The 16497-nt window shown below is 51.1% G+C and overlaps 1 protein-coding gene across 3 annotated transcripts in view; it reads right to left on the reverse strand.

The window, feature by feature from the left end:
* Window positions 1-1625: 1625 nt before the first annotated feature.
* Window positions 1626-16497, reverse strand: part of GRIK4 (glutamate ionotropic receptor kainate type subunit 4) — a 179593-nt gene continuing 164721 nt past the window's right edge. For 2 of the 3 annotated variants that reach the window (XM_032133828.1, XM_032133827.1), the window contains 7 exons: window positions 12186-12295; window positions 10107-10280; window positions 9343-9508; window positions 7141-7366; window positions 5602-5730; window positions 2974-3092; window positions 1626-2416 (listed from right to left, as the gene is read on the reverse strand). In XM_032133828.1, the coding sequence (XP_031989719.1) occupies window positions 2051-2416; window positions 2974-3092; window positions 5602-5730; window positions 7141-7366; window positions 9343-9508; window positions 10107-10280; window positions 12186-12295 (1290 nt within the window). In that variant the 3' untranslated portion in view covers window positions 1626-2050. Of the gene's footprint in view, window positions 2417-2973; window positions 3093-5601; window positions 5731-7140; window positions 7367-9342; window positions 9509-10106; window positions 10281-12185; window positions 12296-16497 lie in introns of those variants that run through there. The other variant, XR_004244451.1, reaches the window with a different exon arrangement.

A 16497-nucleotide genomic window follows, 5' to 3' on the forward strand; every position in this document is an offset into this window, starting at 1 on the left:
CCTGGCTCCGTGCAGGGTTGGATGGAGTTGTACTGACTCACCTCAGCTGAGGATCTGCCTCTCCAACTCCATGGCACTGGGGAAGCCTCACCTCACCTCACTGCTCAGTTTAAGTCAGGCAGAGGGGAACGCCCTGTGGACTCACAGATGTGAAAGCCAGGAAAGACCTCTGTGAACATCTCCTACGACATCCTGTAAAACAAGCTCTAAATCCTCTCCTTGTTGTGTGTTTTACAGTCACTGGGAGGCAGAGCTTCCCTTCACACCCTGCTGGGAACAACAGAATGACCCTGCTGTGCCCATCACCTTGGATCCCACCCCATTCCCTGCACATCCTCTTCAGAAACATCTGCTGGAATCACTCTGGATTCTCCCCTGGGCAGCTGGGCTCCGACCAGCAGGTCTGGGAAGGATGGAACTGCATCCCTGCTCACCCTGCTGTCAGTTCTGAGTTCTCTCCTTCCTCATCACCGGATGTTTGGGCTTTCTTTTTAATTGACCTTTGCTTTTTAACTCCTGTTTTCCATTCGGCTACACCACCAGCAACGCCACAGGTGTGTTCACACTCGGGCAGCAGAGACCTGCAATAGCCAAAACACCTCTTGCCTGTCAAGTTGCTGGGTTTCTCCCTGAGCAGACAGGCCTCAAACTGTCTCACAACTTTCCTGACTCTGAATAGGGATGGAAAGAGGGGGAAAAAAAAAAAAAAAAAGCATGATTATACAAGGACATCTTTTATTTCAGTACATTCAAGACAAAAAGAAAAGAAAACAATTCAAGAACAGGATGTACCTTCACTCAAGGCTTTATCTCCCCTGCCCCTCTCCATTGTCGTCTCTTTCCTTTTACAACCAGAAATTGCATAGAATTTGTTTTTTCAATCAGAAAATTAAATTTGCCAGTGTAAACCCCACATCTGTACCAAGCAGAGGGTGAGCTGCTGCTGTTTCTAGGGAAGTCAGTATTTTCCTTACACGAGATCCCGGGCTCATGGTTTTCTCAAATGCTGTGTGGCTGGAATTCACCCTGAAAGGTGAGGGTGCTCTGTGGGGTCATGGATTTGGGGAGCTCGTGAGCCTGGGGCAGAGCTCAGAGTCACTTCAGGAGCGTGCAGAGCACAGCCAGGGACACTTTGGGGGTCCCAACACCTCCTCCCTCAGCTGGGGGGGACGGGCAGCCTCCCCCAGTGCTCCCCACTCCCTCAAAAGGGTCCCCCCACCCCATCCCAAGAACAGAAAGGAAAAGAAAAAAAAAAAAAAAAAAAGGCAAAAGATAACCCCAGAACAAAACAAAAGACACAGAACCCCTGAAATTCCAGGCGTTTCAAGGCCTCTTTGAGTTCACTGTGTTTGTTGGCTGTTTTTTGGCATATATATGTATATATATCTATGTATAGATATATTTCTCTATATAAGTAGTTTTAACAACTCCTCAGATGGACTTCCAGCAAATGCTGCTTCTCACAGGGAGCGTGTCCCATCCCATCCTCCCCTTCCCCCTTCAACCCACCTGCCACTCTCCGAAAAGGAAGAAGAGTTCAGCACCTGGTGCCTTGGAGACTGGGTCCTGACATACCCAAATTAAATAAAAAAACCAAAATAATGACTCCTCCCTTCCCATATCCACAGCAAATAAAAAGTCCCACCCCCTGCCCTCGGAGAACATCCCCCAGTAAGTGACGGAGAGGCAGTGCCAGTGTCCTTTCTCCTGACCTTGGAGGGGGGAGAAGTTCCAAGAACCCCTCCAGCCCCTGGGTGGGCAATATCTGCTGCACCAGCCACCCACCACATCCCTCCTTCCCAGAGACAACCTCTGGACACCCACCAGCCTGAGGACCTCCCTCCTGCCACGCCAGGCTGCAGTGGACACCAAAACCGCAGCCAGCCCTCCGGCCAGGCCTCCGCCGTTGCATCCACCCCAAGGTCCACCTTGCTCTGGAGAAGCCGGGTAACTGCTATTGATTTAAAAACGAGTTGACATTGTACAAGTCCGTGTTCTGTAAAATGGAACAGGACCCTCTCGTCCCACCCCGACGCCCCCAGGCCCAACGTTACTCGGGCTCGCTGCTGTTGGTGGCCTTCTCCCACTCCAGGCTCTCCTCGCTCCGCGCCGGCGACCCCGCGGCCGGCCGCGCCCGGAGCCCCTGGAAGCGGCGGCACTCGGGGCACACGCGGATGTGGGTGCAGCCCCGGGCGACCAGGGCGGCCTCTTGTGCCAGTCTTTGTGCCAGGGGGTCTGGCTCGCCCCCGCTGCACAGCTTGCCGTTGCTGAGCGTGGTTGTGCTGCGGGCTCGGCGCTCCTCGGGCAGAGCGGGGCGAGTCCGTACCACCCCCCCTCGCCTCCGACGGGGGTGGAAACTGTCCTTGCACAGGATGATGTTGCGCAGCTCCGTCACCATCTCTTGGCACACCGACACCTGCAGGGGAGAGCAGAGGCGTCCTGCTCACCTGAGCAAGCTCGGAGTCCCTCAGGGGCTCTGGCTCCCGGAGTGGTGAGGCCTTGGAGCCCTCAGGTGTCCCTGACCATGGATCTTTAAGGTCCCTTCCAACCCAGGCCATTCCATGATTCTGATGCCAAGTTTTTATGGACTCAGTGCCGTTGGTTTTAACATCAATGTTCAGACATCTACACTTGATTTAACCCAACTCTGACTCTCAGCAGAGACCCTCCCGTGTGTTCCTCACATCAACACAAGATCCAAACCTGTTGCAGGTAGAAATCCCATCCCCAGGAAAGGTACCTGGATGCTGTGCACAGCTTTGATCCTTTGGAGCATCCCTACAGCCTCGCTCTGAGTAGGAGTGCACGAGAAGCTCATGGATTTTAGACCCTGCCCAAAGGACCAAGCCTGCTGCTGTGTTTGAGGTGTCAAAGCTAGGAATGCTCCTCCAGCTGGGTGCATGACTTGCTCTAGGACACCCCACAGACAGCAATAAACACACCCTGTCCCCTCAGGACACTCCCAGGTCCTACCTCTGACTGTTCAGAGTGTCGAAGGCTCCACAGAAATTCCAGCATTGCCATAAAAATTGCTACGATTAAGCCACAGATGAGCACCACGAAGATTCCACCAATGTTCTCCATTCCCAAGCCTAAAATAAAGCAGGAGGGACACTCTGGAGAGGCAGAAACATCATCAGTCTCAAGTAATGCTGCACAGAAATCCCAGGTTTTGCTGTTTTGTTGGCATCGGAGACACCCAGCCAGGGACCAAAACCACGGAGCCAGCAGTGTCCTATTAATAGCTCCCTGCATGACTCAGATGGCCAAGTGAGTGACTTGCAATAACTGCAGATCGAAGATGCCTTCTCAGAAATGATGATTTTGCAGATAAACAGCCAGAACATTGGAGGGAAGCACAAAGCAATTTGTGGACAAACCGAAAACAGGAGGGGAAAAACGCGGGATCAATGGGGCACATTAATCCCTGCAAATTATTCACCGAGCTCCGGTGGCTTTGAACTTTGCAAAGGAAGAGGAGCAAGGTTGTTAAAGGAGCAGAGATGAAGGAGACAGGGAAGGGCTTTAAAGGCAGCTGGCACAAGGAAAAGCTCCTCTGATTACATCACAAAGTGCTGCAGGAAAATGATTCCGGCTGCTTGGACTGCAGTGGGAAAGGAGAGGCTCCAAACAAGAGCAGGATGCTGTGTCACTCTACAGGGTGACAAAATGGGGTCTCTGTTATGGGTTGGATCTCTCTGCCCAGCACCCCTGGCCCATGAGAAGGAAACAGCCCCTTCCATGGGGTGCTTTATCCCACCTCCCTCAGACAGCCCGCTTCCACTGGATGACCACGATGCCTACCCAGCCTGCATTCCAGGAAGTTCACCAGCTGAAGAAAAATCCATCCCTTAAAATACCTGAGTTTTCCATGCTCTGAGGCTGTCACCTCACTTCCCACCACAGCCCTGGTTGCCAAAACTGTGCCTTCATCTGCCTGTGAGATGAGCCAACCTCGACATTCGCTGTCCTGGGATGTGGCTCCTCTGTCCTGTGTTTGGTTTGGGTCCCTGATTGGATTGATTACTAAAAAACACATGCCCTGCACTGGGTTTGCTGTATGAGGCCATTTCTCAACAAGAACATCTATAAAAATCTTCCTCTCCCTCCTGTAGCATTAAATCAAAGTGTAAGAATCGATGATTTATTGACTTAATCTCGGCTTGGCTTTTAGACATAAAACCGCACCAAAATCCTTGTAAATCGCTGACCTGTTTTGTTCTAAAACTTAGGAGGTCACATTTCTGCCCCCTCCTCCGTCATTCTCTTGGCACCACCCCCAGAGCAATGCAGGGAGTCTGTAAATCAGAGACTTTTGCTTCCTCAGCAGTGGCAAAGCAGAAAACACAGCCTGGAATCACAATTTAGACCCAAAGGTAAAGGCCATCCGCTCCTCCCAGCAGCTCACAAGTGTGAATTCAGGGTTGGTACCTCCCTCTACATCCTCCCAGCATTCTGCCTGGGTGCCACCTCAGACACCCAAGCTCACTGAGAGGTATTTCCTTCCCCCATGCAGCTACAGCCTTCCTCATCTCCCAAACTGAGGAAGTGAGCCATGGCACAGGGAACAAACCAGCAGAAAAACTTGCCCAGGGTCACAGACTGTGCTGGGTAGTGCCAGAAACAGCCCAGCTTCCCCCTTCCAAAGCCATCTCAAAACAGCCCCCAGCCTAGATTCCACCTTGGAGTTGATTTTTGCACAGTTCACAGAGAAAAAAAACCAAACCCTTCCACCTTTGAAAGTAACTCCTTTAATAGCAGTAACCTGATGTCTTACACCTTCAACCTGGAGATTAGTAACTGGGGCTGCCTGTAGAGCAGCACTGCCCAAAACTGAGCATCACCTCCCAGCCCCATGGGGGTCCCATCAGGAACTGCGCAGACACACACACCTACACCTGCTGCAAGGTCAAAAACGCCAAAAGAGCTTCCCCACATCTGGCCTGGCTCTTTTCTCTGCCCTCACAAAGGTCACAAGGCTGTGCTTTTAACTGGGGGGCCTGCTGGCCTCCCAGAAAACACTTGCTGAGGAAAGGGCAGCTGCCAAAACTAAAAAAATGCAGCAACTGTGTTAAGCTGGCAACTGCTCTCACGCTGGGACATCAGCCTAATGTGGTGGCTTTTATGGCAATTTGCATAGCATTACCCAAAAGAATTTGCTCCTCAGTTTACAAATGTACTAATAAAGGCCTCGTGCCCCTTCCCCTGGCTGTGTAAAAGATGCTTTCACTTGGAGCCATTAACCAGCGGGCCTGTGGTGGAGATCCATCTCCCTTCAAGGAACCCAGGATTTTGGTCTGATCCCTATAGCCATCCATTTTCCCAGACATTCATTAGAAGCTAATTTACCCTCCATATGCCTCCAATATTTGTCATTTGGTTGTTCCCGCTATCTCTGCCCCAGGCAAAAACACACAGCGTGAGGCACAGCGGAGCTGTTTGGCTTTCTCCTTGAATTGTGAGGGAAGGAATCTCAGGTCAGGAGAAGGGGAAAAAGTGATTCCCAGGCAGAAAACAAGGCAGACATGCAGCTGGGTGTTCATCCTTGCACCTCTGGCCAGGATGTTTCTGTGCCTGGTCGCCTGGGAGTGCAGGGCTCACCTTTGGCTCTGTGGTCCTCCTCTTTGGGGCACTTCCCTCCTTCCCACCACTTGCGCTTCAGGATTTCCAGGCGGTTGTTCTCCTGCAGCTGGAGGATGGCCAGGTCGAACTCGTCGCGGAACACGGAGCCTGCAAGGCCAAGAGGGACGTGGTAGGGTCCCTCCTTCCTCCCCATCATCATCATCATCATCATCATCATCATCATCCTCCTCCTCCCCACTCGCCCCATCCCAGCGTGCCCAGCTACCACAGCTCCTCTCCGGGTGCCTCGGAGGGGATGTCAGTCCATGCAAGCCATGGAAAGCTGCGGCCTCCCCGCTGGGAATGTCACCTGGTTAATGTCACTTGCAGAAGGTGACTCTGCCTGGCCACCACGACCCACACAGGCCACTGGAGGAGGTCCATGACAAAGGGAGCTGTGGCTTTTAAATGAGCAGTTCAGTATCACTGCTCCTGCAGACCACGGAGGTCCCTCTCCTGTCGTTCTACCTCCAATTCAACCTTGCTCTAACGCTCTTTCCCTCAAACTGGCCATGGAATAGAAATCCTGAGTTGGAAGGACCCCAAGGATCATGGAAGCCCAAATGTCCATGGTGGAGAAGCTCAGTCCTGTGCTGGGCGTGGAGCTCTGCTGCAGTCCCAGTGTCTGCTACCAGAGATCCCGAGGAAGGGCCGTGGGAAAGGCTGCGCTTCTCCCAGTAACTCTGCACTATTGTCCCAGCCAGCAGCTTTCTGCTCCTCTTATCTGCTACGGTTTCACTGTTTAACAAGACAATGTCAGAACAAATTTAGCCCTGAAGGTAGGGATTTGTACTCACTTTGATCAGGTTGCTGTGACTTTACAAGCTTACCCATGTTCACTAAACTAGAGAGGCTGTTTGTGTGACGGGGCCTTATGTAATCCACCTCAACTTTGTGTTGCTAAATGCCAGGGCTTAAAGGTCAGGACAAGGCTTCCAGGCTGTCCAAAAGATCAGTGGATCGTTTGGAATAACAACGACTAAGCCCTTATTTAGTGGTGATGTTCTCTTGCAAGGAGCTCATGCATTTGAAAGACAAAACCCCTGCATTTGTTAAATGATGATGAGCTGAGATAGCCCCTGAACCGCCCAACTCTCTGTCCTGCAGTTCTAAGAACCACCAGCTGTTAAGACACTCGTGCTAAAAACTACCAGAGCTGCAACAGCGTTACTTTGACATCACTTCTGGGATCAAAACAAGAAGCACAAAACGATGCACAAACACTGGTTGGGGAAGGAAACAGTCAGCAAAGAGCAGATATGCAGAAAACAAGCAGCAATTTTGAGACATCTTTCACATGAATTATTGAAAGAGCCGCGGTTCGCGTCTCACATGGCTCTGGACCAGAGCAGGGTCTGGCACATCTGGCTCTGAGCGTGGGCAACAGGTAAGAAATAAAAAGGACTCTGGGCAGAGCTGTGAGATGCAACGTTGGCTTGTAGAGCCGGCGCAGCCTTTGGAACGCTCCGGTCCTCTGCCGACAGCTGAGAAGGACTAGAATTGTTCTTCACTGCCTACCGACGGGCATGCCAATCCCGTAGCCCTTGGTGTCCAGAAGGCCCCCGACCTGCGTGAGGTTGCAATTGCGCTGCCGATAATACTCGTTCATGGTGGACTCCAGCAGGAAGGCGTAGTTGGAGTTCAGCACGCGCGCGATCCCTTCCTCCGTGCTCTTCACGAAGACGCTGGGCTGCTTGGAGTACATGTAATTCCACATCCGCTGGTACGTCTGGTAGCGGGAGTTCTGGTGAGGAGAAAGAGGCAGCCACAGCTCAGGGAGGAGATTTGGGGTGAATTAGACTCCCCAAAATTAAACCCCCAAATCGGGCGCCGCTGCAAAAAGGCCACAGTGAAGAGAGGAAACAAATTAGATTCAGAGAGGACTTTGATGCCTCATCTTCATTTATCTCAAACAGGCCCAAACATGTTGGCAGTTTGTTGGCAAAGCTGGGCATGAAATGCCCCAATTCCAATTCCCCAATTCTTTGTGTAAATTCAACTTCAGAAAAAAAATCATACTTTCAGTAACCACGTATCAAAAACACAAAGAAAAAGCCAGAAAAAATAGCTCCTGCTTGGCTGATTGAAACTTCTGGATGCTTCCTGTAGAGCTCACACCCTACTGACCATCCCTCAAACATTGTCCCAACAGTTCTTCAGTGTCAGAGCCAGACTCCAGCACCCTGAGGAGGGCACTGAGGGCTGGGGGCAGCACAAAAGCTCTCTGGAGCTTGGTGCTTGCAAATTTTCTTCAAAAAATAATCCAGATTTGGTTCACCCCCCTGTGAAGCAAGTCAAAGTGCCTGCTGAAAAGAACTGGGGTTTTTTTGTCAGTGATTACAATAAACTAAAGCTCAGCCAGCCCCAAATCCTCAGAGTTTGCTGGTGGCTGAACCACCTTGGTCTGATGAAAAGAAAACTGAGAATGATTAATCTCTCTTGCCTGCACTGAGCAGAGAGTGAGACCTGCTCACACAAAGACTGAATATAAACACACTCTGCTCTACACCAGGATTTTCACACTGTCAAGGGCTCATTTTCTGTGGCTGCCGAGCGATGCTGGACAGCCTCGGGGACTCTGCTGCTGACCCACTTCCCGTCCTCGTCTGTCCAGCTCTGTCCTCTGGGTGCAGCCACTTGGGCAGGAGACAGATGAGCAGGGGGGGAGTTGGACCCGATTCGCTGCATTTTTAAACCTGAAACTCTGTGTGGGTATCAGGGGAAGCACTGCCAGGACACGGCGCTTCAGGAGGGGACAAACATTCCCCCATGCACCCAGGAAGGGAGGGGTGATGGAGGCAGCCTGTGTTATCCATCTCTGCTCTAACCTCCCCATCCTCACACCAGGGGCAAATAGATCCCAGCACAGCTTAAAGCACCGCAAATGGGACAAAAGCCTCTTTTCCTAATTTCCTCTCTGATCTCCAGCACCCGTCAGGCAGTGCAGAGACACAGTCAGGGGTTTAAACTTGAAAGCTTTCCTCAAGGGAGCCCCCCGTGTACAACCACCTCACTCACTTAGGCTCTGCTCAGCTCATTTTAGATGTAAAATTTGGCTTAAAAGTAGCTCTTTTCCATATCGCTGAAGAGCATAAAGTTGGCCTGAAAAGCTCAGGCTCACTTCAGAGATTTCCCAGCCTTCCAAACTCAGTTCAGACTCAGAGTGGGGGGAAAGAGTGAGAACAAGCTTTCTCTCCTTTTGGAATTTCAACAAGTAATAAATAAATAAATAAATAATCCTCAAGCAGTTCTTTGTGCGTTCAGAGCGCTGCAGAAAAGATTCACTCATTTATTTCCCTTCTGAGCAGAGCAGAGAAGATAAAAATTAAATTGGGCTAAATGGCCCACATAACTTTGCATACACTTGACTTACTTATTTTCAGTGCCACTGACCTCACACAGGCGCCAGCACTTTGACTTCTGCGAGCCTGCCTGGGCTGTGCAAATGTTGCTTTGCTTATCTCACCTGAAAGACTCTCAAATAAAAGCTAAAACCACTTGGAGACCCATGAAAATTTGACTTCCTTGTCTAATTCCCTTCTCTGTCCCCCACCACGCCTCTCCCGCCTTCATCCCATCATCCCCACTGTGGATCCTGTGCAGGGATCTCTCCAAAAACTGGAGTGACACGGGCACAGCAGGCTGAGGGGACACCCAAATCTCACTGAGGGGTGCCCTGTGCTCCCCCTGCCCCCCAGGCAGCCAAAGAACGGGGTTTACTTGGAAGAAGGTCATGCTGGAGCCGCCGTGGATGGTGCCGTACTCGATGGTGGTCTGGTCAGCCAGGTCATCCACGGACTCGATGGGGACGTCCATCCGCTGGACGGTCAGGAACGCTGCCAGGTTGGCCGTGTAGGAGGAGATGATGATCAAGGTGAACGCCCACCTAAGGAGAGGGAAGAGAAGATGAGGTTTCCCTTGGAAAATCTGCCCTCCGTCCCCACCCTTTGCCTCCGAGAATCCCAGAATCACTGAAGATGGAAAATCCCTCCTGTGGATACAAAATGCTGCTAGCAAGAATTTCTCTTGCTTCTTTCCAGTCCTGTGAGATACTTTCTCTCTCATGAAGATATCAGCAGAGTTCTATAAGCTATGAACACCTGTGACCTTGCAGAGCTTTGTTTATGGTACAGTAGGAAAATATTTTGACAATGGATGTTTTAGGATTTTAGCTGATCACCCCAAGGGGTGGCTGACCCTTTGACCAATTAGACTACGAAGAAAAAAGTCTATAAGAGAGTTGTAAAATACTTAAATAGAGGAATCTTGCTAGCTGTGTATTGTATCCACACCCTCCAAAACCATCAAATCCCAACTTTTCACCCAGAGAGACGAACGCCACATCCAGTCATCCTTGAACGCCTCCACCACCTCCCTGGGCAGCCCCTTCCAACGTCCCACAACCCTTTCCATGAGGAAATTCCTCCTCCACATCCACTTCTGGCCAGAGGAACCTTCCTGAAGGGAAGGGCTGCCCTCCTTACCAGACTCCGCTGACGCAGCGCGTGGACAGCGCCTGGGGGGCGATGGTGGAGCCCTGCTGCATGAACCCCCCCACTGGGAACCACAGCGAGTTCCCCAGGGAGTACTGGTTCACCAGGAGGTTGCATCGACCTTGGGAGCAGGGGTGGGGGCTGTACCACTCGTACGGCGTCAGCCTGAAAGGACAAGAAACGGGGAGCTCAGGGAATGTGCTGCGAAATGGGACACTTAAAAAAGAAAAAAGAAGAGAAAAAAGCTGTGAAGCTCCAGCTCTCCTGGAGGCAGAGCTTTCTGAGGAGGAAACTCTCTGCTGTCAGTTGATGCCCAGGGCTCAGAGCTGCGTGAAACGTTTGCTCTAAGACTCAGGAGCCAGAGGCTTTCTTGTAAAGATCTGCAAAAACTTTGAGAGGCTCTGCTCTGGGCAGCTCTGCGTGCATCCTGCAGCCCTGTGTGCAGATTCACAGCACAGCAGCAACTCCAGATGTGCACGGACTGGATGGAAATAGAAATCAAACGTCTTTGGCTGTGTTCCCTGCCGGAGCACAAGCGCTGATGGGAAGTTCAAAAGCGAAGTGTGTGAGCCCTGACTGCACTAAACCATCAAAAAAACTATGTTGGTGCAAAGGGTTGTTCTGAGAAGGTCTGAGGGGGAGTTGGAAGTCAAGTGCTGGTGTTTCAAAGCATCCCATCCTTCAGAGACAGGCCAGAGGTGGGGATGGGGAATATCTGACAGCCTGTCACTGTTGTGACTGCACCCCTATCTCTCTCTTTTGCTGTTTCCAGTCCCCAGATCCCTGGTTGCTAAGAAAGTCCGCTAATTCCTGAGCTGCACTCCATCTTATCGCTCTGGCTAAGGAAGCTGGGGCCTGGGAGGGTCATTTTGGGGCCGCTGCCAAAATAGCTGCAGGGCCCTGCCAGCTCACCTCGTGTTTAGCCAAAATGCAGGGGTCATTTTCATCCCTGCATCCCCTCTCTCGCCGTGGTACCAGGGAGGAGAGGAGGTTATTTCCTGCAGACTTTCCATGGTGGATCAAGCACTGGCAGCAAACCCCAGTGCTCTGGGAGAGTCTGCAATGCACAGGGTCAAAAGCTCCTTCCTGCTGAGCAAGGCAGGGAGCAGCAGCCAAAGCTCCCTCTCCAGTGGGTAAAGGAGTGGTAAGGGTTTACCAGCGGGTAAACCTTTTTGGAGGATCATATTTAAAACATGAAGAAGTGGCTAAAGAGGCACCAGCTCTGCATTATTCAATGGTTTCTCCAGAACTGCGTTTCTGAGGCTGTAACAGCATTTGAAGAACCCAGTCAAGCCCTGTCAGGATGACAACTGTAGCCGTGCTGAGGGAGCAGGTGACAGCACAGTTCCAATTTGTGCAGTGAGAATTGGGCATTAAGGGTGTCCCCAAAGAGCCATCGAGCCCTGAGCCAGGACACGGCTCCACTCTGCCTGTAAGAGCCCATCCACAGGGATGTGGGGAGGTCAGGGAGAGCAGCAGCGGAGCCCAGAGCCCGGGCCTCGATGGGGCCACGCTGCAGGCGAGCACTCGGCGCGGTGTTTTAAGACTGATTTAAATTGGTCACAGGGGAACGGAGCTGAGAGCTGCCGAGCGAGGCTCTGCATGTCAGCTGCTCAAAGATAGCCATGAACCTTCCTGTCCTCCACAAACTGAGTTGCTCAGGGCCGAGGGATCCAGACATCACTCACGGAATTTGTGTTGACACCTCGGAACGGATTTGCAGCTTCCCAACAGCCTCCATCCTCCCCGCTCAGGACAAGGGGTAAAAAAACATCTGCAGGGAGCATTCAAACAGCACCAAAACCTTCTCCAAAACCTTCTCCCACCCTTCCCATGCAGCTCTGGGCACCGCTGTGGCCAAGCACATCCTGAACCAGGCCACGATGGCCATCCCAGAGTGGGGACACGGTGACAAACCTCAGCCAAACAAAACCTTCTCGCCAGCCCATCCCATCCCGGTGAGCTGGGGGGCAGAGGATATCCCCGTGTCCCCCTGGGCATCCCCTCTCCGCGGGTCTGCGAGTGACACTAGGTGGCACCGCGAGGAAGGGAAAGGCACCGCGACATTACCGAGCCACCAGGAAGAGGACACAGCTGACGGCCAGGTAGGCGAGCAGCATGAAGAGCCAGACGCCGGGAGAAAAGGGATCCAGGAAGGAGAAGTAGCCGGGTCTGCGGCCCTGGGAAGGGAAAGGCACAGGAGTTCCAGCTGGCTGGGTTTGGAGGGGTGAAAATAGTTCTGGAAAGGCACGAGGGGACAAACCTGCCCTGGTGGCACAGCAGCAGGGAAACAGAAATATGGGAGAAGGGGGATAAACGGGAGAGGAGGGATAAACGGGAGAGGGGGGATAAACGGGAGAGGAGGGATAAATGGGAAAAAAGGAGATAAATGGGAGAAAAGGGAAATAAACAGGAGAAAGGGGGAATAAAAAGGAGAAGGGGAATAAATGGGAGAAGGGAAATAAATAAGAGAAAGGAGAACAAATGGGGCAAAGGGGATAATTGAGGCAAAGGGCGGTAAATGGGAGAAGGAGAATAAATGGGAGAAGAGGGATAAATGGGAAAAGGGGGATAAATGGGAGAAGGGGGATAAATGAGAGAAGGGGATAAATGGGAAAAGGGGGATAAACCAGGCTTTGGAACAGCCTTGCAGGGCAAACAAGTGACAGCAACCCAACAAACAATGAAGTCCTGCAGCATCTCCCTGCTGGATTCATCCCCTAAATCTGTTCTTCTCCCGGTTTTTGTTCCTCCAGGCAAAGAAAGAGGTGAATTAAGAGAAAAATGAGGCAATCACAGCGCTCTGCTCCCTCCCTGGCAGGGTTTGCAGCACCCTCAGCCCTGAGTGGGGGTCCCCCCAGCCTTGTCCACACTTAACCGGGCAGAAGGGGCTCCCCTGGCAGGGCACAGCTGAGCTCACAGGTGGGTGGGAAATAGATTTGTGCAGCAGAAGGTAGAAAAAAAAAAAAGAGATGTTTTCAAAACTTTTCTCTCTTTGGCCTTGAAATGTTTCTTCTTTTACAAAAACCCCAATAAAATGATTACTTTTATCTCAGGGAACAGGATATTTTTATCTCCAGGATGCGTCAGAATTTCCTGGTTTTTTCCTCAGCAAACCACCTTTCCTTGAAAAAAACTCAGGCCTGACTGCTAGAAAAAGCAGGTTGATCTCCCAGAGCATTTGAAATTTTCACAAGGATGCTGCCGCCACTTGAAAATTGTCAAACGTCACAAAATTTGTGCAAAGGGGGAGATTAATTTTTTGGAGAAGTTTCTCAAAAGCTGAACACCTCCCATTTTGAGTGGATTTCTCCTTTCACCACCAGCTCTGTGGGTGCAGCTGCCCGGAAAGGAAAGAGCAGCTCAAGCACAGCCAAGTCACCACAGGGACAAGGGACATGATCCCATAGCTCACAAGAGCTTTGTTTTTTCTCTCCCAAAACACAAAATCCATCCTGGCATCCCTAAAGCAGCTCCACAGCTTCCCCAAGCACCTGTAACTGGGAAGCTTCCCACGAGTCTCAGCTCTGCAAAGGCTTTTTTATTCCTTCCCCAGACTTAGACCAGCACTTTAAATTCCATTTCCATCCAAACCTCGCTGTTTTACTACTAAATGTTATGCAAAACCTGAATTTCACAAGGTCTCAGCAGTTCTCCTGGAGACTCGAGTTGTTGCTAGAAAAGGCAACAGTTGTTGCACAAAAATCTTCCTCTGCTAAAAATATCCAGGAGACTGTGAAATCCTCAGCTCCAGTCACCATCTGGGAACCTGTAACGTGTCAGAAACCTTCCCCAGCAAAGCCTGCACGAAGGAGAAACCCAGCACACCTCAACAACCTGTCCCTGGATCCTTCAGGACAAGAGGAGTTTGGGATCTGTCCCTGGGGGTTGGAACTAAAGGGTCTTTGAGGTCCCTTCCAAGCCAAACCGTTCTGGGAGGAGCATTTTTAGAGAATCTGGCTTATTAGGGCTTCTAGCAAATAGATGAGTTGAGGACTGAGTGGTTCAGCATCCATTCTCAGATTAATTTGAAGTTGATTCCCAAGGAAAAGTTCGGGTTCTCCTGGGTTTAATTGCAGAGTCTTTCTTTAAGGCAACGTCTCTCTTCTGTTCCAGGTTATCTCCTATAAACAGGTGAGGTCCAAACAGTGAAAACTCCGCATTCTTTTTGTCTTTTCCCAATTTTTTGGTCAGCTGCCGCTGTGTTCTGGCTTTCCAAGCCAAGGGCTTTCGGAGCCACAGAAACTGCAGGAAACTGCACCCCCAGCACCCCGAGGGACTCCCATTTCCAGGATCAGCCTTTGCTCACCCTGCTGGAGCTCCTCTCACTAATTCAGGGAGGCCAGACCCCCTCCCAGCCCTGCAGGTGCCGCGGTGTGTTCCCTCTGCCCTTCCCACTGATCCATCCACAGGATCACGGACTGTGGATGTAAAAAGCCAGGAGCAGAGGAATTTTCCAGCAGCTGAAGCATTTTGTGAAGTTTTCCCTTCTCATGCAAACTAGCTGAAAACAGTGTAGAGATTTTTGCAAACCAAGACTTTATCTTGCACCCGTGAACTTGTTTTCCAACTGTTGTTTCGGTACACTGGGGAAAATATTTTGAATGGGCGTTGTGGAACCTCCACCTATCATTCTAGAGGGTGGCTGATCAAGGGACCAATCCTATCATGCTCTCTTGCAGACCAAGTTATACAACCCAGTTTGTAATTAATGAAACAATTCCATTTTCCATTTTCTCCTTGGACCTGTGTTGTGATTCTCGCCGTTTCTCGGTACAACAGCGACAACGGATTTGCACTGCCAAAGCTCTCCCCTTCATGGCTCTCCTGGATGCCCCTCAAGCCCTGGTTCCCTTCTTCCTCTGGAGCTAAACTGGCTCCAGAACTCTTTATTCCTGCAGGTGTTTGCACACTCAAGGATGAAATGAGGCCGTGGGAACCTGCGAGGTGTGAACGGCACAGGCTGCTGAGCAAACTGGAGCTGCTGCAGCACATCACTCCAGGCAGGGCAGGGAATGTTCCTCCCTGGCATCCCGGAGCTGGCAGGGAACTCGCAGGCCCTGGCAGAGCCTTGGCTGAGGCTCCCCTGCGAGCTGCTCCTGTGACAAAGTTCCTTTCTGCAATTAAGGCCTTGATGTCTTCTTCATATTTCTGGGGCAGTTTGTCAATAAATTACTCTCATTAAGGAAATTGCGTTGGAAGCTTTAAGTCTCCAGCTTGGCAGTGAATCTCTCCTGTGACTTTACAGTTGTAGTAGTTCTGGTTCTTTTCAGCTACAGTCATTCCCAGGCTGCTGGGACATATTCTTTTCATTCACAGTTGTGGGTAAGAATAAAGATATTCTGTTCCCACGGAGGGCACAAACTCTCTCTTATCTGTCTGTTTTGAAGATGGGAATGACAATATCTGGAGTCTGTCAGATATTTTTAGGCAGTCCCAATAGAGCTTTGTTAATTGGAAGAGCTATTTTTTCTGGAATAGATATGTTCAGAATGTCCAATAATTGATGAAGGCCTCCTGCAAATCCTCAGATGGAAGTGGGAGAGATTAATTTACCCTCCTCCTAAGTTGTTCTTGGAAATCTTCATTTTTTCAGCCAGTGAGCAGCAGTTTTCTGGGAAGACACTGGTGACTGAAGAGCTTGGACAAGGAGGACATTTGGCAAGGGAAGGACAGCCCTGGATTTGCTGTTTTCAGCATCTCCTCCCCTGCACACACGGAGTCTGGAGGGACCCCAGTCAGCCCTCTCCCTGTCATTTCTCCCAAGTGTTTTCCCCTAAAAAGGAGGACAGAGAACTCTCTTCTGCCTCTGGAAGTCAGAAGGAAAGCAAGAAAACTCAGCCTGGAGAGGCAGAACGTTGGCGTGTGCTCGGTACAACTGCAGGGCACCGAACCAGGGCATATCCCAGGATAACCACATCTGATCCAGGGGCAGATCCAGACCCCTCCTTTTCCCTGGAGTCAATAAAAGCCCAGCACAGGCTGCTGTGAATCCTGAGCCTCATTTGGAGTCATCACAAGGTTCTTAACCAGCCAATGCATTCCACAGTCCTGGGGCCAGCCGTTGCTCCCACCGTGCTCTGGTGGGGAGGGATTCCTGCTGGCAGAGCTGCCAGGAACAGGGCTCAGCTCCTCTCAGCCCCTCTCAAGCCTCCTCTGGCAGGAATGAAGGAGCTTTTCAGTCCATCCTTCCCATTTCGTGTCCTCTGCAGCAATCAAGTCGAAGCACTTTAAGCCTCAGCTCACTTGGCCTAAACTCAGCTATTCCTGTGCACTCTCCCAACCTCCATTTCCTCATTTTGAAGGCAAGGACTTCCAGGGCTGAGGAGGCAGAATCATCTCTAGTCCCTCATTCCCTGCCACAGAGGCAGGATGTGAGCAA

The sequence above is a fragment of the Corvus moneduloides genome, chromosome 25, assembly GCF_009650955.1.
Source record: "Corvus moneduloides isolate bCorMon1 chromosome 25, bCorMon1.pri, whole genome shotgun sequence".
NCBI lineage: Eukaryota > Metazoa > Chordata > Aves > Passeriformes > Corvidae > Corvus > Corvus moneduloides.